Here is a 21,736-nt window from a genome sequence, read left to right on the forward strand (position 1 = left end):
TTCATTGGCTATGTTAGGCAAAACTAATATTGCTGCGCAGTTAAGTGAAACGAACAGAACAAACATTCTCAAACATAATCAAGAAGTGAGAAAAAATCGTGAAATTATTTTAAAAAAATATTGATTGTATCAAATTTTGTGGCCAATATGAACTTCCCCTTAGGGGACATGATGAAAAAACGATTCGAAGGACTCTGGTGTATTTGGTGGGCTGCTACAGTCCGTGAGTAATCTAAACGAGCCTCTCAAAAATCATTTGGAACATGCCACTGTTTAAAGGTAATTCTAAGACAATTCAGAATGAACTCGTAGATTGCAAGTTGAATGTCTGCCGATCAGAAATTCAGACTGAAATCGATGTTTTTTTTTTTTTTTTTTTTTTTTTTTTTTTTTTTTTTTTTTTTTTTTTTTTTTTTTTTTTAGCGATTAGAAAATGATGCCACAGACATCTCCCAACTAAGTGAGAAAGTATTGGTTTTTCGATATGTAGTGCATTTATTTTTGTCCTATACTTATTAGCAGGGAAAGGATTTATATGTAAATACATATTTACTTATAAAGCTAATATAATTTATATTTTGCATTATCTTTATGTTTCACAATGTGTAGGGTTGAAAAATCCTACTTTTATTTTCCATATTTTTCCATATTTTAGAGTTTAGTACATATTTTCGTTAATTTCCATATATTTTCCATATTTCATATAAAACAGTCCATATTATATTAGGTTTAACAATAAAACAAAACAAAATTCCATTAACTTTTAAAAATACATTTCAACAATAGAGATTTAAACACATGTTCAGTAATCCCTTTAACATCAGAGTTATTTGAAAATTAGCAGTCCTATCAACAATGGGAAAGTAAGTTACAAAACTGTATTAATTTAATTTAAAATTTTTAACAGACTTCAGTTGTGCAGCTCAACAGTTAAATGCCAGTCAGAGTACACATAGGTTCAGTTTTGTAAATCATACTATAAAGACGGTAAATATGCCAAAAGTACGTCATTCAGTCAATTTAAAATCAAAACTAACAAGTTACATTTCAGAATTTAAAGAAGATGGTTTATCAACTGACAATAAAATATTATTTTGTAATTTGTGTCAGTGTGCAGTATCATCTACACAAAAGTTCCTGGTGCAACAACACATTACAACTAGTAAACATCAGGCCAACAAACAACTAAATTCCAAGCAGAGACAATTGTTTTTAACACAACCAACAACATCGAATGTAAGATCTGAGTTTAACATCGACCTGTGCCGTTCTCTCATCTCTGCTGATATTCCTCTCTACAAACTAAAGAATAAGGTCTTCAGGGAATTCCTTGAAAAATATACTCAACATACAATCCCGGATGAGTCAACACTTAGGAAGACGTATGCTCCATCCATCTACGATGAGACAATACAGAAGATAAGAGATGAAATTAAAGATAGTTCAATTTGGGTTTCCATTGATGAGACTCCCGACAAAGAAGGTAGACTTGTTGGTAATGTAGTTATCGGTTTGTTAAGTGAACAATATTCTGAACGAATTCTTTTACATTGTGATGTTCTAGAAAAGTGCAATAACAAAACTATAGTTAAACTGTTCAACGAAGCTATGGGTATCCTGTGGCCAAAGGGTATTATGTACGATAATGTGTTATTCTTTATTAGCGATGCTGCCCCTTATATGGTCAAAGCTGGACAAGCATTATCTGTTGTATATCCTAAATTGACTCATTTTACTTGTGTGGCGCATGCATTTCATCGTGTGGCAGAAGTGGTCAGAGACAATTTCCCTAAAGTAGATTTGTTGATTTCATCAGTGAAAAAAGTATTTCTCAAAGCTCCCAGTAGAGTTAACGTGTTGAAAGAAATGTACCCTGAAATTCCATTGCCACCAAAGCCAATTTTAACTAGATGGGGTACATGGCTAGAAGCAGTTGAATATTATGCCGAACATATAGACTCTATTAACAATGTTCTCCTTGCATTGGACTCTGAAGATGCAGTCTCAATTGATACTGCGAAAACAGTTACCTGTGACATAAGTGTGAAGAATGACTTAGCTCACATTCAGCATACATTTTCATGCATCATAAAAACGCTCAAAAGTCTCCAAAATAGGCACCTTTCACTATCTGAAAGTTTTGAAATTATAAATAGTACTGTGGAACAACTGAATCGTGGTAGAGGTAAAGTTGCAGATGCAGTAACAGCTAAGGTGGACACTGTACTTTAAAAAAACCCTGGATATGAAGAACTACAAAAGGTTGTTGCTGTGATGAGTGGTGAATCAACAGTGAAGATTAACTTGGACTTATCCCCAGCAGACATTGTGAAATTGAATTATGTACCAGTTACTTCTTGTGACGTCGAACGCTCTTTTAGTCAGTATAAATCTATCCTCAGAGACAATAGAAGAAGATTCACTTTTCAGCACTTGAAAGAAATGTTTGTAACCTATTGTTATGGTAACAGACAATAAAAATTGTGTTTTGTTGAAACTACATTGGAAGATAAGGTACGTCCATTATATTTTTTGTTTAGTTTGATTAAAATGTACCAATATTTAACGTACATAGTCATTTTTTTATAATTTTAAGTCCATATTTAATTCCATATTTTGGTAAAAATCCATATTTAATTCCATATTTTGGTAAAAATAACTACATATATATTTACATATTTCATATATTTTTAGTCCATATAAATCCGTTCCCTGCTTATTAGTAATGGTATCAAGAAGTGAAATTTGTATGTACCAAAATCTACTGCAGCTCTCCAAATCCACAAGTTCACGAGCCGCCGCTGCCACCGATACTACTATTTCAGTATTTCTACCACAATGAATGGAATGGAATTGACTAGATTGGAATTTACTGGAGGGAGGCCTATGGCCCAGCACTGCAATCTGTTACGATCTATTGCGCTAACCCTCAACTACTCCTCTTGCCCTCAAGCTAGGCATTCCCAAACCCACATGGCTGACTACACTAAGGTTCGCTGCATACCCACGTTTCGAAAAGGAAACCCTCTCTCGTCCTTAGGTCAGCCCCCTCCGTCTGTCTCCAGCCGGCGATTGGGGAATACTATGGAATGATGACGAAATGGAGAAATGGTGACGAAATGCTGTAGATGCCTAATTTGGAAAAAAACGGGAGAACTCCGAGAAAAACTCCAACTGCAAGCTTGTCCGCCCCAAGTGCCACTATGGATTTTTCAATGACAAAAATCCCAGACATGACCAGGACTCAAACCCGGCCGCCTGCGTGATAGAGCAGGAGTCTTGGCGTGGGCAGTTTTAGAAATATCATAACCAACAACAACATAATTGTATGGAACATACAGTATAAGGAAGATTCACTTCCGATAAAGTGTTTTGGGTCACTCTAGTGCAAAAAAACAAGTAGCTCAATATCTGAAAATCGAGTTACTGAGTGTGATTACAGTCATTGTGTACAAAATGATCATTTCTCGATATTTTCACTGCTAAAGAACCATAATAATCTAATATATGTACATTGCTATAAATAAACAAAACAAAAAGCGTGTCAGTTTCTCGCAAAAGAATGGAAACTGTAACATCGGTGCTATCGGATTGAACTGAAACTTGTCCTTCCAGTATCAAATTGTAATTTCATCTGTGTGTAAATTTGAAGAAAGAAGTTTGTAAATACAATTTACGTACATTGGAAAAACTAAAAGACAATACTAGAAGGAGCTATTTTAAACCACATACATCTCAAATGTGTACATTTTTTAAAAAGGCGTCAGTTATTCCTTAATAGTGACGAATTTTCCAGCGCCCTCTATGAAGGGAATGAGTAGGCTAATGTTGTTACTGTACTAATAAAAAATCCAATTTGACAGCTCTCCAACCGAGAGGTATGCCTCACGTTCCACGACCGGAGCGATAGTCTCTGCCTATACTTGGTCCTGGATTCTGTAAACTGGCGCATGACGTCACTGTCACTGTCACTGACGACGCTGTGTCAGTAACGTGTTCCCCCCAGCCAAGATCGCTGCTACAAGTTATTCCTAGGTATTTACATTTGTTAACGTCCGGAATGATTTCACCCCCTAACGTATACGGTGCGATTATTTTCTTTCTTTTTCTTGTAAAACTGACGGCTTTGCTCTTTAGAGAATTTTTTTTCATTTTGATGGCCATTATCCAATCGTTTATTCTATTGAGGTCATTCTGAAGAAGAGTAGTATCTTCTAGACTTTTTATTTCCCTGTATACGATACAGTCATCCGCAAATAAGCGAACCCTGGACAAGATGTTAACTGGCAGATCATTTACAAAAGCCAGTAAAGTCCCGCATCATAGGGTAAATTATAATATGACGTGCTCGACATGAGCGCCTCCAAGTTCATAACATGTCTGAAGCAAAACTTCATGCTATTGAGAATGCGGTGTAACTTATCAGCGGTGGTTTCACGACACTTTACTTCGATCCGTGTTCGTAGATGTTGCAAATCACGAATTTTCACTTCGTACATCATTTACTTTATTTATAGTGGGCGTAGTTGGCTCGACGAGAACTTCCGTAATGGGTGGAGAGAACGCGATCTCTCAATGAGTAAATGCTGAAAACTTTAGGGAAATAAAACTATCTATTACCTAGCCAAGACCACTCAGCTTTAATGCTCATAAAACTTGTAAAATAGTTTCCTTTTGAAAATAAAACATTGGAATATTTAAATTTGTAACCTTATTTATGTCTTAAACTAATAACAAACAAATATTTCTGAAAAAGACTTTTTCATTGAAATTTCCAGTTCGCCCGGAATCATTGATATATTTCCGTAAAGGTACTTATAAAATTAATTCTTAAAATGTAATTGCTTATCTTAAAAATTTGAAAGCCAATGTCAAAATTGTGGTGCAGACATTTTAAAGAACGTGCTTTTAGAAATAAAATGTCATAGAAAATTTGAATTTATCTTCAGAAGTATAGCTGAGATATATCCATTTTAATGAGTTATTGTATCCTGGTATGTTTCCAAAATTTGGGCCTCTATTTTTTTAACTAATTTCAAATTTAAATTGTTGCAGCAGTGATATTTCCACATAAAATAAGTGAAAAATTATGTTCTGAACGAAGGAGCGGGCGAGAGCAAAGGTGAATTGTTCAGTGGTTGAGCTGTTTGAACTACAATTAGCAATGGAAAAAGTACAAATAGCTCAACCATTGAAAATTATGTGTGAATTAGGGGGAAAAAAAATCAAATTTAACCATCCTCTCCCCTTAAAGTGGGTTGACTTACTGTTTGGTGTTACAAGAGATTGTGTCATGTTGTCGCAGGGGCGCACGTGAACCCTGCAGTGACGGTGGCGATGGCGGTGACCCGCAACATCACCCCGCTCCGAGCCCTCATGTTCGTGACGGCGCAGTGCGGCGGCGGCATAGCCGGGGCGGCTCTTCTCTATGGGTAAGTCTGCAGACTTTACGAGTGCCCGGGCTCATTCTTTCAGCGAGGTGTCAGTTTAAGCTCCTGTGTATCCCTGCTCTCACGTTCTCTCAATTCAAGTTTTACCTGGTATCCGAAAGAAAAACTCCTTACGAGGTGACCCGTGTGTGTGTGTCAGAGTTCCCTGCCGTGAAATATTTTGAGCTGAACATGTAACACCTGTGGTAAAATAATTAGGGATTCGTTGGAATCCTCTCTTGTCCGTTCTCTGTGATAGGAATTATCATTCCGAAATCATTAAAATGAGTTTTGATATATTTTATAATTACGAAGAAAACTTTTTAAATAAGATTTTATATTATTCTTTATGTGACACACTAAAAATGAAACAAAAAAGAAGTCACTCAAGTAAATATTTTTTAAAATAGTCATACTGTTATTTCTGTACGGCTGAAGGATTTTAGCACTCGATAGTGAATGAAGAAGAAAATACTGAAATGAAGTTCCTGACATACATTGCTGCATTTACAAACCTCGATGAACTCTATAGGCTAATTATCCAAGAACTACACTTTTTATAATTGATTCACATAAATTGATGGAAAGGAAACAAAATAAAAAAGTGTCTTAGGGAAATGAACTACACTCAAAGTCATGGCCTACAAACCCATCGGTAACAGATGTTAGACGTAAGATGGGTAGCTGATCTGCATTTCTACGGTCTTACTAATAAAAACTCTTATACAGAATTTAACTGTCTTATACTTACACTCGTTTATAAGTCGTGTGTAATTCCTTACTAATATCACTACATACGTCATGTATAACAGTGCAACTTTTACAATGCTACGTCATAGTTTCTTCATTACTTCATTACGAAAGGTAATACAATAATTGAGGTTCTCTATTTCCATCCGATAGTGCGCACTAGTGTGCCGCGCTAAGTATCGAGGGTATAACTGGGCCTAATCGATTACCACGCTATATTTTGGTCAGAGAGTACAATTACAACAATATTATTCTAATTATTCTATGCTCTTTGGTTTGTTCTTGTGTTGTTACAAGGCAACCATCATCATAAAATGACAGCTATTAGAGTGGCGTTCATTTTTTTTCTATATACAACGCTTAAACAAGGAGTTTCGTGTATATAACTACTGCAAAGCAGTTCTCATGTGTAGTTACAGGTTGTTTATAAATGCATCGCTTATGCATGGTTTATTAGTAACGTTTTCTGTTCAAACTCTGCATAAGTCTCGTATAAAAACCATACATGGTTTATTAGTATTGGACGGACTGCAAAGATTCGTTCTTTGTAAAAGCCCAGATCACATATTAACATATTGACCAACCTTATGGGCTTTGAAGGCAACAACTTTTGTCAATTTCACTATGCTACCATCTGGCGGCTGCAGAAAAAGTCACGTTAAAACTCTCTGTAATTCCATCTAGCGGTCAATACCAATCGACAGTGGCGATCCTGGTAATTGTTCTCTTCCACATGTTACTGTTTTTAACATGGGGATGGTCAATCTATTATAATACCTATAATATGTGATTAGGGGTAAAAGTGAACCATTTTCCTAGGAAAATGACCAGTTAAAAAGCAACCCATATAAGTTCATTATCCGAAGGTGGTTTAACTCATAAAATCTGTGTTTGTTCTTCCACTTGTTTTGGTTGTGAAGTATCAGTTATGCATTTGTTTTATTTTACGAATTATTTAGTTTTTATATGAGGAAGCAATTAATTCCCTGCACAACTGCCAATCCTAGGGAACTGGCATTTTATATCGAAATTATTTCTTTCTCACGAAGCTCGGTTTTTATGCTTACAAATCGTTTGTCTGGTCTTTTGGTGATCTCCTTCTCATGGTCAAAAGATCCCGTTTTGAGACGCCGAACCGGCGACCGAAAACCGATGGGAAGACCAGAATGAAGAACCGCAATGAATCTGGAGCCCACTTATTGAAGAAGAAAGAAATTATTAAGGAAGATTGTAATCGTGGGAAGAAAATTTAGGGACTAATCATCGGATTCTGCTCCGTAAGGACCGGTTTTCTAGAAGTTCACCCATTAGTGTCATCCGATATCGAAAATTTAAGCTGCAATCTTAATTTATGTGTCCTACCAATTTTTTTAATTCTTAAACTAGTATATTTTATACAGGCCGTTACCAATGAATTGTTTAATGGTGTATGATTCTCAACAGAATTTGTCTGGCATAAAAACTTAAGCAAATAGAGAAATAAAGTCGGGGAGTACCATGTTACAGATTTATGGAAGTCATAAACCTTTTTTTTTTTTGGGATTTAGAGGACTCGAGGCAAATTACGGGACAGCTATTTCGTTTCTTCATAAAGTTTCCTGCGTTGTGAGAAAAATGTTCCTGCATGTTAACATCTTGAATGAGATTGCAGTAGGTCTGCAGAACAGTGTCTCACAAAGTGAGGCCGGACAAAGACGATGCAGAGTAGGACTGAACAGCGCAAAGAGAAGAGAGAATGCTATAGAACTTTTGTATTGAGTCTGTACGATGCAATAATTATTATTCGTTGATTTCTACACAAGTGATTATGAATTAATGAAACAACGGTGAAATGGTGGCAGATGAGGTGGAATCACTTTCAAAAAATCTTTCCCAAGACCTCCATTGTTCAAACGAATTTCAGTTGGACTGATTGGTATTTAGATATTTTTTTAATTGGTTTATTTTACAAGGCTTTATCAATTGCGATAGCGATCTACCGTATGAGTGAAATTAAGGTGATAATGCCAGCGAAATAATTCCATGATCTAGCGGCGAAAGTTACCCAACAATTGTTCTTAATGTATTGAGAGAAAACACCGGAACAACCTCAACCTGGTAACTTGTCTCAACCAGGGTTTGAACCCGGGTCCGCTCTTTTCACGGTAAGACACGCTAACCATTATTCCACAGCTGTGGAATCGGGATTTAGAGAGCCCATGGACGACTAAAGTTTTGGTTCTTCTTTTATAGAGACATTTTCCTGTTTTTGTATATGTATCGAATTTTTAGGCTGATAGTGTATATCTTAACGATGTTTGATAACTTTCTACCCATTTTCTTTTCGATTTATATAAAAAATCATTAGTAGACCGAGAGAAGAAGAATAAAAACAATGAAATTAGAAGCAAATTTTAATGCTACAAAAATATCAAAATTTGAACAATAATTTATAAAAAAAATAATAACGAAATAGTTTTAGAGAGGTGGAAGAAATGCATAATAATGTAAAACTGATAATATTCTAGGTTATGTAAAAGCATTTGATGAGGTTAAAATTAATAGGCTATAATTACAGATTAAATTATAGAAAATAAAAATAGCAGTGCTGATGGTGGTGGCAGTAATATTGAGTGACTAGAGGCCGGTTAGGAACAACCCTTCAGTCGGCTCGACAGTGTCTTATTGTGCACCCCGAATTGTGGGATGAATGAGAATGAGGTGTACTAGCCCACCGGTCGCATGAAACCCCTCACCCACTCACCCAATAGACCCTCTACACCCCACCCCCTTAAGTTCATACTGCCAAGGTGACCAAGTAGCACAGGATCCATTCCGACACCCCTTCTAAGGTGTCGAAGCACCCTCGGAAGTGCTCTTAAGGAATGAATCGTGGCAGAGATATTTCGAAAGGCTCAGAACCCAGAGCGGTTTCGGAGAGGATGCCCCTCCTGCAAGCGGACGAAGACATGCGTCATGACCTGAATATGCCTATGGAATGAAATGATGAAGTGGAGTGATATGATATGAAATCTAAATTCATTTTTATACAGGGAAGAAGAAAGAAAATGGGTCGTGGCAATGAAATTTCCAACCCGGCATTTGTCTAAATAACTGTGGAAAACCACGGGAAAACCACAGTCGGATTGGTCGGTCTGGGGAATTGAACCGCGGACCTTCCGAATGCGAGTCCCATGCTTAATTTATGGGCCACCTCGTTCGGTTAAGTGAAGATGTGTGTGTGTGTGTATGTGTCTGTCTAATGCCTACCCACTTCACTTGCGTGATTCGGGTTCAGCATACTGCAGATAGATGGCAGGACAGTGACCCATTTTCAAGTTGCGCACCACTTTATGTATGATGTGTATCTGTGAAGAGTTATGTCTTGTACTAGGGTGAGTATATGTGTAAGTGTTCTTGTTAAGTGTGGTGTAGGGAATGGGTGGGAATGATGATGAAGGTAAGGAAGGGAGAAAAGGAAACCCGATGCCCGCACGTAGCCTACTCCTGTCTAATAGCACCAAGGGGGCCGCCAGGCTTAACGTCCCCTTCCGACGGACGAATCACTATCAACAGCGACATATGTCTTCTCTTCATATGCACTGCGGAGAGATTTGGGATTTGATCCAGGCATATTGGTGCACAATTTAGTGATTAGAAGTTGTGCATCTCTCCTAGTCCCGAGGTAGACATTTTACATGAAAATTTCTGATTCCGCCGGGAATCGAACACGGGCCGGCTAGTCTGGAGGCAGACGCGCTATCACGGAGTTAACTCGGCGGATTGCTAACTGAAGGTAAATATTATATTTTTTTTCATATCCGTATTTAGCACATAATTAAATGAAGTAATAAATTGGTTGCCACCAGACCTGTAAGTCACTCATTCATTTATAGTGTTCTGTCCAAGGGCAGGTCTTTCACTACAAACCCAGCATTCTCCAGTCTATCCTACTTTCTGCCTTCCTCTTTGTCTCCTCATATGATCCATATATCTTAATGTCTTCTATCATCTGATATCTTCTTCTGCCCCGAACTCTTTTCCCGTTCACCATTCCTTCCGTGCATCCTTCAGAAGGCAGTTTCTTCTCAACTAGTGACCCAGCCAATTACTTTTCCTCTTTCTGATCAGTTTCAGCATCATTCTTTCTTCATCCACTCTTTCCAACACATCTACGTTTCTTATTCTGTCTATCCACTTAGAGAAATCAAAATAAACATACTTACAGAATTAAGTGTGTCCTGTTATTTGTTGGCAATAAAATCATAATACTGTCATTTTTTATTAAATTTCACAGAGGGGTCTCTCTACGCTTCAGAGTAAGTCACAATTAGGATTGAAGATTTCGACTCAGAAAACTGAAGTTCTACTTTTTAAGGGTATTTATCAAGATGAGGAACACTTTGATTAAAAAATTGAAAGAAATGTTTACAAACTTTGAGACCTGCAAACAATACAAGGAAACAAAATTTAGTCTACATGTGTTCGAGAGTCAAAATGTATAAACAACATGCACTTACAGCTGATGAAAGGGAGGCTTGGGTTTTCCTAGTAACAGAACTCAATTAAAATTTGCAGAAATGAGATTCTCTGAAATGGTGGACGGACTCACATTAATCGATGGAAATAATGACATACTGAATGAACTAGAAATTGAATTTGTAGAAGATAGAATGTCAATGTACAGGAATAAAATTAATTACAGCGTGTGACTAGGACTGACATCTCAACAAATCTAACCCATATGTTGAAATGCGAATCAAGAGGGACAAAATAACAATGAAGACTGCATAGAGCAGAGGTCGTCAGCACTCGCTGAAATGGATTACGGGTAAGCAGTGCATGGCGACATGCACTCTCGTGCAGGAGGAAGCATACCCGCCAGCAGCCACGAATACATGCTGGTGCTGTAAGAGATTTGCGGGTAAGAGATGCTAGCCCGAGAGTGCAGTGTTCTGATGACCCCTGGCCTAAAGGCTTTTAGCTACGCGGAAGTTGGTATAGATAAACTTTTCGTCTACAATCGTAACTGGATTATGATAATAGGTCTAACTGTGATGGCGAAACTGAAAATGACACATTAATTAAGCATTTTTTACAATCAGGGAATCGTAATAAGGATTTGTGAAAAGTTAACATTGTCAGTATAGCACAAAATACAAGATATCTTATTTAAATCCGGGTTCTGAATATAGGCTAATTATTTGAACGAGTCTTAGTTTTAAAACCAGACTAGAATACCAGACTTCTAATTTATTTTATTTTATCATTAGTAAAAGCATTGCGATACTGCAAAAATCTATTTCGAGGAATTTCGTAAAAATATACGTTTTCAGCATCCCTATTTTCAAAAGGTAGTGAACTATTGGACGGATTTTGTTCATATTCAGTAACTACGAGTCTATTTATCCGATAACGATGCACATGAAATATTATAAGTCTTATTAAAAAAAATACGGTATAAATAGCCTATATATTTTCATTCGAAATCGAAAACTTAAAATGGCGAGAAACTCAAATTCGAGTCTACAGATTTTTTTTAACGTGGAACGTTTAAGTGAAAAAAAGTGTTCGGAAAAAAAATCCGTTACCATATTTTCTGTAATACTTTACGCGTATCTTGCTCTAATGCAACCCACAATATATCATTGCTAAAGATGATAGATTTTTGCAGTCGCGATAAATGCGAAATGTGCCCAAATGCTGTCAAAATAAGTAATTTTATGTTTAATAGCATGTTCAGTATATTACTGTACTTTTTTAATCTGCGATAAAATGGGAAATGTATGTCTTTCCGAGAAATAAGACCGAAATTAGATTTTTGAGAGGATGACTCCCACCCAGCAATCATAGCTAGCTTTCGAAACCTATAGCTCTTCAAGTTCAACCTGATGCCTAGTGGATCACCGTTCCGACACACTGGCCGAAAGTTCATGAGAAAAGTCTTCTCTCAGAAGAACCCGAACCAACGCTCATTCCGTACTGTTAGTCTAAGGCAAGACACTTTAGATCAAGCGGCCACGATGTATGACACGTGTAAGTGCTTAATGAAATGTAATTAAATTTCCACTAGAGATCTGAAGATTGCCAAAATCAAGCCGAAACTAGTTCTTAACTAAGGTAAATTACTGGCATAGTTTCAGTTAGCACAGGAAAGCTTTTACATAACAATGTACCAAGTTTTTAGTGTTAAAAGTGTGTAGATAATTAAGATGTAAGCCTATATTTGGACGGAATAATGCACACAATAAGAGACCAACTAACAAAACCCCGTTTCCGAGATATTGACCATTGAAGAAAGTGTAATTTGTAATAATGCAAAAAGTATTATAACATAAATACAGTTACAAAAGATAAAACAAATGGTAATTGGAAAAGGAGAACCAACAGACCAGCTGTTGAATCCTTTTATTAAATGATGTAATATACTCGTAACCTGGAAATTAGAATTTATAAAACACTTACATTACCGCTTGTTCTATATGATTGTGAAACTTGGACTATCACTTTGAGAGAGGAACAGAGGCTAAGGATGTTTGAGAATAAGGTACTTAGGAAAATATTTGGGACTAAGAGCGATAAAGTTACAGGAGAATGAAAAAAGTTGCACAACGCAGAACTGCTCTCATTGTATTAATTAGGAACATTAAATCCAGACGTTTGAGATGAGCATGGCATGTAGCACGTATGGGCGAATCCAGAAATGCATATAGTGTGTTAGTTGGGAGGCCGGAGGAAAAACGACCTTTGGAGAGGCCGAGACCTAGATGGGAGAATAATATTAAAATGGATTTGAAGAAATTGGGATATGATGGTAGAGACTGGATTAATCTTGCTCGGGATAGGGACCGATGGCGGGCTTATGTAAGGGCGGCAGTGACCCTCCGGGTTCTCTAAAACCCATTTGTAACTAAATATGTCTTTTGCATAATAATCAAAAATATAAACTGTTACGTCATTCGCAAAACTATGAACTGAATTGTTGTGGCACGTGTGATGATAACTTGTATGATACTTGCGTGACACTCGTTCTCTTTAAAAATGGTTTCGAAACATTATTTTAATTTATTTTGTGGGCGCGTGTTATAACATCCCTGCTTGTGTGCGAGTAACGTGAAGTATTGTACAAGAGCATAAGTGTGGAGTACAAAGTATGTTTCACTTGTGCCTTCAGTTGCATTAATGAGTGTGTTAAACATGAGAGTGGGGTGAGCAGGTGCCTCTTGTTATTCTGCACCCTCTTGCAGTTAAAGCGATTTATTTAAAAGGTGGGTTTAGGGAACACGCCCCTAGGTCTGTTTGCGTAATTGGTTGGAAGGTTTGGAATACAAAGCGTCATTGTTTGGTGTTAACTTTCAGTGGCTTCTAACACTAGTGTTAATTGGTAGGTGGTATTGTGGTGTCATCACACCTACTTGTCAGCACACAATGGGGAGTGTGAACGTGCACCACGCCCGTCGCTGGCTGGCACCAACGTTCTCTCACACACCGTGTTGAACGCCAGACGTCCTCTCTCTGAAAAGCAAATTTTGGTAGAAGAAGGGTTTGAGTAAATGTTTTTGGCTTGGACGGTGATCAGTTGTTATGAAGTCTGTGGGTTTCGCAACACCTTGTAGAAGTTTGTTTATTCGTTTCTGAACTACGTACAGATACCACCCTTAGTGTAATGCCGTTTCAGACGCTGGTGCTTTATGTCTGGCTACTTCGTGTAAGTGAATCTTCAGTCGATTAAACAGTAATAAAGAGTGGCAGTAATTGCATCAGTGAAAGCAATAGTCTTCGTACCTTTACTGAACTCATGCATAAATTAACATACTACATGGTGGGAAAGTTCAAGTGAAACATAATTCTGTGTTATGAAAGAGAAAACTGGTCTGTAATATTTATATGGACATGAAAATTAATAAAAGTTATAAATAACATATCTATAAAATTAAGGTATTTGAAATTTGCTGAGGAAAGCAAGCAAACGATACATGCCCAGTCACACAACGACTGAAACAGTTCCGCAGGTTACTGGATAGAGCCAAAACTGGTGTTAAAAAGCCTAGTTCGTGATGGACGATGGTAATGAAACAGTTCTTCAAACTAACGTTTAAAAATATCAAAACTGCCACAGTTACTAACTTGAAAACAGAAATTGTCGTACTTGATATCAGATAATTAAAACGTTTTCTAAATTAGCATTAGCGTATCAGTACAATAGAACACGATTATCCAGACCACTTATGACCAAAGTTAGTCCATATAATCGAAAATTCGGAAAATTGACCTTAGTAAGCATGTGCATATTAAACACTAAAATTTCGTATACATACTTTGTTGAATGTATTTATGTATGACACAACATAAACATAAATATTGGAGCTTCTTAAAAGCAATTACAGCGCTGTACGTGAAACTCTGAATATGTATTTAAAAATCATTTTCATAGACATTTGACGCGAACAATTTCTTCTCTTCATTGCAGTAAATAACTGCTCAGTCACTGCGTACTATAGGCCTACGTATATACAGGTGTCATTAATTTCAGGGGGTTATACTTTGAGATATTTCAAACAAAATAGTTTTAATACAATTCTGCTCGTTTTTGCTTCCTTTTCGTGAAAAAAATTGTTTTATATGAAATGTTTTATAGCGTGTTTTGGGAAAGTTATTGATTTAATTCCCAATGTACTCGGTCAAGAGAGCAGTGTATTATGATAATAAATTATTGAAATAATTTTAGTTTTGTCCTTTGTGCAGAAATTTGATCCGAAAAAATGTAATATTTTAAAATTTCTTTGCAGAGCGAAAAGTTACATTTGTTCGAATCAAATTTTTGCACATGTAAGGGACAAATCTAAAACTCTTTCAATCATTTATCATCATAATACACTGCTCTCATAAATTGACCGATCATATTGGGAATTAAATCAATGTTTTTCACAAAACACGCTATGAAATGTTTCATATAAAACAATTTTTATCTCGAAAGGGAAGCAAAAATGAGCAAATTGTATTAAATTTTTTTGTTTGAAGTATCTCAAAGAATAACTCCAATAACTCCTTGAAATTAATTAGATTACTTACGGTTCGCTCTGTATACTATCTAGCCGATACTACATGTATAACATTTGCAAAATATGAGTCCGGAGAACCGGAATCTGCGTTCCAATACAATCGATAAAAATGTATCGTACTATAGGCTTATCACTAGCCATTTGTAAATTAATAAGAAATTAAATTTACTACTACTACTACTACTACTACTACTACTACTACTACTACTACTACTACTTGCTACTACTGCTACTTGCTACTATATTATTAATATTAATATTACCTTTCTAAAGAATATGACACCTTTATAATATGTAATAATTACTGAAGGTCGGTTTGCATTAAGATCGTGGGGTTAATTTCTCTTTAAATAAATGAAAGATAGAGAAGCTTACGGACAAAAACGCAAGTACTGAGTATGACTAGTCTTCTACGGGTAGGTGTATTTATAGAATTCCTCTCCTTTTTGCCAGTGATATTGGAATGACGCCAGATGGTGATAAGACTATGGAAGAAATTATGACCTCATTTTTCTACCATATCTTCTTTACCTTTCCTTGCAGTTCTCTCTATTTCTTCATTTTATACACATGTTTGGAACGGTTATATCGTGGAAGAAAGTGTCTTTTTTTCGATTTGGCCTGTGAAGATTAATATATCCATTTGTTTGTAAAAATGATTTTGTTGATAATTATAACAAAATGACTTCATTTTTCTTTTTGTTATTATTATTATTATTATTATTATTATTATTATTATTATTATTATTATTATTATACCTCACTCATGTCAAGAGGAGTTCTATTCCATGCAGCTTGTTCTTGTGGTTCCTGGGAATAAAACTCTTGGGTTAAAGCGCCTAGTTGTAAAATGTACGGTACATAATAATAATAATAATAATAATAATAATAATAATAATAATAATAATAATAATAATAAGATTATTACTACTGTATATTGTAATTTTTATTATAATAATTCCTTGAAACATTGGACCCTTTTGTTTGTTCGTTCCCACTCGTAGGTTTGTGAACATTAAGACTCAACATTAGATATGACATTCTAGATGTAGTTAACATAGCGCCTATTGCTTAAGATTACATAAGACAAAACACTATGTAAGGAACATAAACCGAGATCCTGTGCAAAAAAAGAGAAATCTGCACTGCTCATCGAGAATCAAAACAGGACCCTTTGAATTTGTAGTTAGGAAAGCTATTACTTTAGTAGACTACCAGAAAGAACTAAATCTCTTCTTATTTTTTACAAGTATCATTTGTTTACCGTTTGTTGAAAATCCACTCCCGATTGCGTTCAACTTCCTCAGAAGCAGATCTAAAATGTGTGATTTTTTTCTCATAAAATTTTTCGAAGAATGTAACCAGGTTAATATCGCTGTAAATGCTCTCATATCTTTGTAGCTTTGACAGGGATGTTATAACTACAATACAGGATCCAGTGAAAATAAACGCCCACAAAAAGTTGAAATAACACTTGGAAACAATGTTAAAGGAAATTATTATCACAAGGTAGCAAAGAGATAAATTATAATTGACGCTTTAATTTTGTTTCATATCACATTCAGCTCAACGCAATTGCAAGATTCTGATAGTTTATCAACTTTCTTTCACACTGAAATTTTCTTCGCGTGTTATAGCAGCATCATCAATTTTGGCATGATTGCTTTTCGAGTTACGAATTACGTATATATTATTATTGTTTCTTATCTTTGTAATGGTTGGTTTCAAGTTGTAATTCAGATGGGAGGGGCTAAGTTTTGGGAACATCTTTTGACAAATATGCCCATAACTTACATGCAACATATTACTAAAAAGGTAATAATAATAATAATAATAATAATAATAATAATAATAATAATTGCTTATAACTATGGAAATTTAAAATAAATTTAAACTACCCAAAAGTTGCCAAAAGGCAAAATCCATTCTCCGTGTTGCAGAGTGAATCAACAGACGTCGACTCTAAATAAATTACCTATTTAATCTATTTTTTTTGTGTTGAGAACGGTAGCTTCATAATTTCTATCAAAAGCATGGGTCAAAATTAAAACTTCTTGTCAGCAAAAATTTAAAAGACTTGCTATTCTGAATATTGGCCAATGTCGGTAGAAATAATCAAACATTTTTCTTTCAGTGTCGAACTCCCAATTCCGATGATGTATAGTTTCTTCATTGTCTTTAATGTAACATAATTATGAAATATTAAAAAAATGGCCTAGTGAGCCCTCCCCTGTCTACGCCACTGTTGCTGTTTTGCTGGTTTAACTTGTCTTTGCAATTGTATATACGGGGTACATAAATATAAGTTACGGTACACAAAGTGCTTTTTTTCTGGGAGAACGGTGTTACGGCATCTTTTACTTTAATTTTCATAATGAAACCGAGAACTGTGTTAATAATTAATTTTTCTTTGAATTCCGCTTAGGCCTTGAAAGTTTTAAAGTTTGGCGAAAAGGAGGTTAAAAATGACAAAATACTTGTACGCTAGGTAGTAATAATCTCTCAGCCATTATAATATTATATTCTACAGAGTTTCACCACCTTTTTCTCCAGAAGAAAGGCTCTGGTTACACACATAACTTATACAATGTTCAGTTCAGTTACTTTTTTTTTTTTTTTTTTTTTTTGCAAAACACTGTAAGAGTCTGGAGAGTTAAATGCATTATTTAATGACGCTGTATCAACTGAGAGGTTATTTTGCTTCGTTGGTTTTAGTGGTAGCGAGATAAGTCGCAGGATTTGTCATTGGGTTGTCAGATATTCGCCTTACAATTACATAAAATCTAGCAAGAAATCAAATCAGGTAATAGGTAACCCGGCCTCCCAAGCGCAGCCTTAGATCAATAGGCAAACGCGCTACCGCAGGAGCTATGTCGGTGGCTGAGATTTTTGACGTAAAAGCTACTGGAGCCCATCTGGGTAGTTGGCTGGCGAGCGAGACTCATGCTCTGAAGTCTGATTGCATGGTTTAATTTTTTTCTAGGGTTTTCGAAAATGTAGAGCGAATGCCAGGTAATTCCATGGCGTATCTTCAGACTTATCCCGCCGTGACACATTTCGTAGACGTTAGTTAACCGTGCAAAGCAAAATCCATTCTCCATGTTGCATAGTGAATCAACAGACGTCGACCCTAAATAAATTACTTACTTAAAATATTTGCGGTGTACTATAAACAAGAGTTACTGCCAAGAAGTCAGAAGGAGGATAACAATGACAAGGAAGCTTTTAATAGAAAAAGGATCATCTTCTATGGACTTCTGAAAAAAAATCAAAGGAAGAGACTAGTGAAGTGTTTCGTGTGGAATGTGGGATTGGATGGAGCAGAAACATCGACTTTACGACGAAGTGAAAATAAACGATTAAAACACATTTGAAATATGGGTATGGAGAAGAACGGATCGTGTGAAATGGAGAGACAGAAAAGGAATGAAGCTGTGTTAGAAAGAGTGGATGACGAAAGAATAATGCTGAAACTGATCAGTAAGGGAAAAAACTAACTAGGTCACTGGCTAAAAAGAAACTGCTTACTATGAAGGATACACTGGAAGGAATGGTGAACAGGAGAAAAGATCGGGTCAGAAGAAGGTATTAGATGGACAACATTAAGGCATATTGATAGTATGCGGAGACTAAAAGAAAGGCGAAAAATAGATTAGGGAATGCTGGGTTTGCAGTGAATGACCTGCCCTTGAGCAGAAAACTATGAATGAAAGAATAACTAATGATTGAGTTTAAAAGAGACGATAAGTGAAGTGTTGTATTATCTTATGTCGAACCTCGGTCCCTTTGGTGAGAATCCTTCGGTTGGGCCAAGGTCTCGAAAGTGGATTGTTGTACGGGTCAATAGCACGGCACGGATGGGCGCCGCGCTGTGGGATTTGGGACCGCGACTTTTATGGAACGTGTGAGGGCCCGTTGTGACGTGACCTTTCCTCCTTTCTCCTTAGCGGTGAAATTCTCCTGTTCCCAAGAGTCGTTAGTTCTCTTTTATGAAGTCTTTCTCGCCCTTCTTTTTCATCTGTTTGCCTCTGGTCTTCCAATATTTACGAGTTTTCCGTCTCCCGACAGTTAATACCCCGATACGTGACCTCGGAAAACTGATTCTGAATTAATCTTTGTCGTCCGTCTGCTACGTTTTACAAGGTATGGAGGCGGGCCTGGGAAACTTTCGGGAATTGCTTCTCATCAGTTTTAAACCCTAGCCGACAGTTAAAATATCTAGGTGCCGTTCGCACTAGCGTTTCAAGTACGGGAGGAGAACTGTTTTTAGGTCTTGAAGAAAGTACGTATTTCTACTTACTACTTTTACTTAGCTTATTCCGTATTTATTCGCTTATTTTCCCTTTTTTTTCCTCAAAATTCAGAGACGAAAAATAGAGGAGGGGAGGATTGCCCTATGAAAACAAAATATCGGCAAAAATGGTCATAAAAAACCTGAAACGATTGATGTAATAATCAAATTAATGGTAGATATTTGATAGCCGTCCCAACCAGGGTTTAATAATTTGCCTCCTAATCAATTCTAAATGAATATTTATATTTAATTCAATTCATTTTTTAATAGAAACCATAGTTAGGTAGGCTATCATTGAAAACTTTATTGGAAACACAACAAATAATTTAGGCTACAACACATATTACATTTTATAAAGAATATAAATGATTAATTATGCAAATCGATGACTTCAGTGCAGTGGAGGATGTCATCTCCAGAGTGTTGTCAGGAACTTTTAATTTCCGGAAGAGACGTCTAAGGACTCTAGTGGAATTGTGCCTCTAGCTCCAATCATCCCATATCTTGATTTTATATTTGGTCCCCAAATCACTGCAGCATGGCAGATTGCCCGTTTTTCTTTGCAGACTTCTCTAAGTTGCTCCTCGCTGTTCTCAAAACGGACTGTGGGATCTATAATGAGTCCACAATTTTTTTTCCGTCTAAAACAATGATATCTGCTCTTCGAGTTGATCCGTCAGCGGAAAGGCACCCAATTTCCTCGTAAATCTCATGCTTATCAGCCAGGCGAAGTTCATTGGCAATCATTGAGCGAATTTTATTATGACGGTCAATTCTCAGTAATTCTTCGTTTCGACAAAAGCCCAGAACATGGGCTAAGGTTTCTTGCTCATCGCAACTTCTGCAATCGATATAGTCCGGGTCAGCTTCCTTCATACCCTATGGGTGAAACCTAACCATTTTTTCCCCCATTGTGGTGATTTTCTAGTTTGGAAGTTGAATTTTCTTTTGCCAACTTTGTTTCGAATTTCGATACTGACAAATACTACAAATGGTAGTGATTTTGTAACTGTTATATTGGCAGCTGAGACAGACATTGTCGGTACTGGAGTTCCCTGGAATTGAAATTGTACTACTGTAGATTTCTGAGCCGCATACCGGAAAATAGTGAAATTTGAACATGCTAATAATTAATTAATATCAGTATTAATTTATTGCATAATAGTTATTTTATGTGTTGCGTTGTGGTGACAATATTCAAGACTATAGTCAGGTAAGTGTAAATAAATATAACATACTTGGGTGTGATAATGCAGGTGGGTAATCGATAGAAATACGTTTCACATTATAATGAATTTCTTTCGTGTTTAGATTTTTATTACAATAACGTCAAAAAGAGAAAAAAAGTATGGCAATAACTCCACCAAGAAAGCGTTAAGCGTGCTGCGAGAGTGGGGATAACGTTCCCTACTGGCGTTCTGTTCTTTCAGATTTAACCGAAAGAAGATAATGAAGAAGGAATTATGCTTACGGAAACAGCAATTATAACTAGAATAGCAACATTATTAGGAACAAGTATTCTTAAGCATACATTTCATGGTGATATTCGGTTTTCGGAGTTAGTACTAATAATTTCATGTATTGAAACAAAATACATCAGTTGTTTTAGTCAAACCAATGAATTTCATATTGCCAGACAAAATACAGTACCTAAAATTTTGGTCCCTTTCTCGTATAATTTGCCTAAGAAAATGTTACAAATTATTGAATTATTTAGAATAACCTTCCAACATAAAGGTAAAGTACGGTAAGTAAATAAGTCATTAAGTACGTAGGATCGTGATTTTACTTCATATGGTGACATCTGGTAACAGTTGGCAACACTAACAAGACGGCAAATTTGCTGTTTAGGAACTGTTCTTACGTGACCCTCACTATAGTACCAAAGCTTCTGCCTGGGAGAGTTCTGACTGGAATAACGTTGCAGCTCATTTTGATCGCTTCAGTCCATTGGTTGCAATAGAGATCCTTCTTGTTGGAAATCCATACATTTCCTTTCTTCCAGTGGGAATAAAATGTGACGCCTTTCCCTTTTCCAGGTACTTCACTCCATTTCTTAAAGTAGTCCCCACGAATTGTTCTTCTTAAACATTTTGGACGGAAATCATTAACTTGGTCCGGCCGAAGGGATGAGCGACTATAATACTCAGATCAATTTCATCTTGAAGGTTTCGGATAACTCCAGTATATCGTCGTTGTTCCTGCAGTAAGTCCTATGCGAC

At 36.3% G+C, this 21,736-nt stretch overlaps 1 protein-coding gene across 2 annotated transcripts in view; it reads left to right on the top strand.

Annotated features, from left to right (window-relative positions):
• Positions 1 to 21,736, top strand: part of LOC138715310 (neurogenic protein big brain-like) — a 458,428-nt gene that overhangs the window by 41,682 nt on the left and 395,010 nt on the right. For both annotated transcript variants that reach the window (XM_069848091.1, XM_069848092.1), the window contains exon 2: positions 5,306 to 5,432. In XM_069848091.1, the coding sequence (XP_069704192.1) occupies positions 5,306 to 5,432 (127 nt within the window). The remainder of the gene's footprint in view (positions 1 to 5,305; positions 5,433 to 21,736) is intronic.

The sequence above is a fragment of the Periplaneta americana genome, chromosome 15 (assembly GCF_040183065.1).
Source record: "Periplaneta americana isolate PAMFEO1 chromosome 15, P.americana_PAMFEO1_priV1, whole genome shotgun sequence".
Taxonomy (NCBI): Eukaryota; Metazoa; Arthropoda; class Insecta; order Blattodea; family Blattidae; genus Periplaneta; species Periplaneta americana.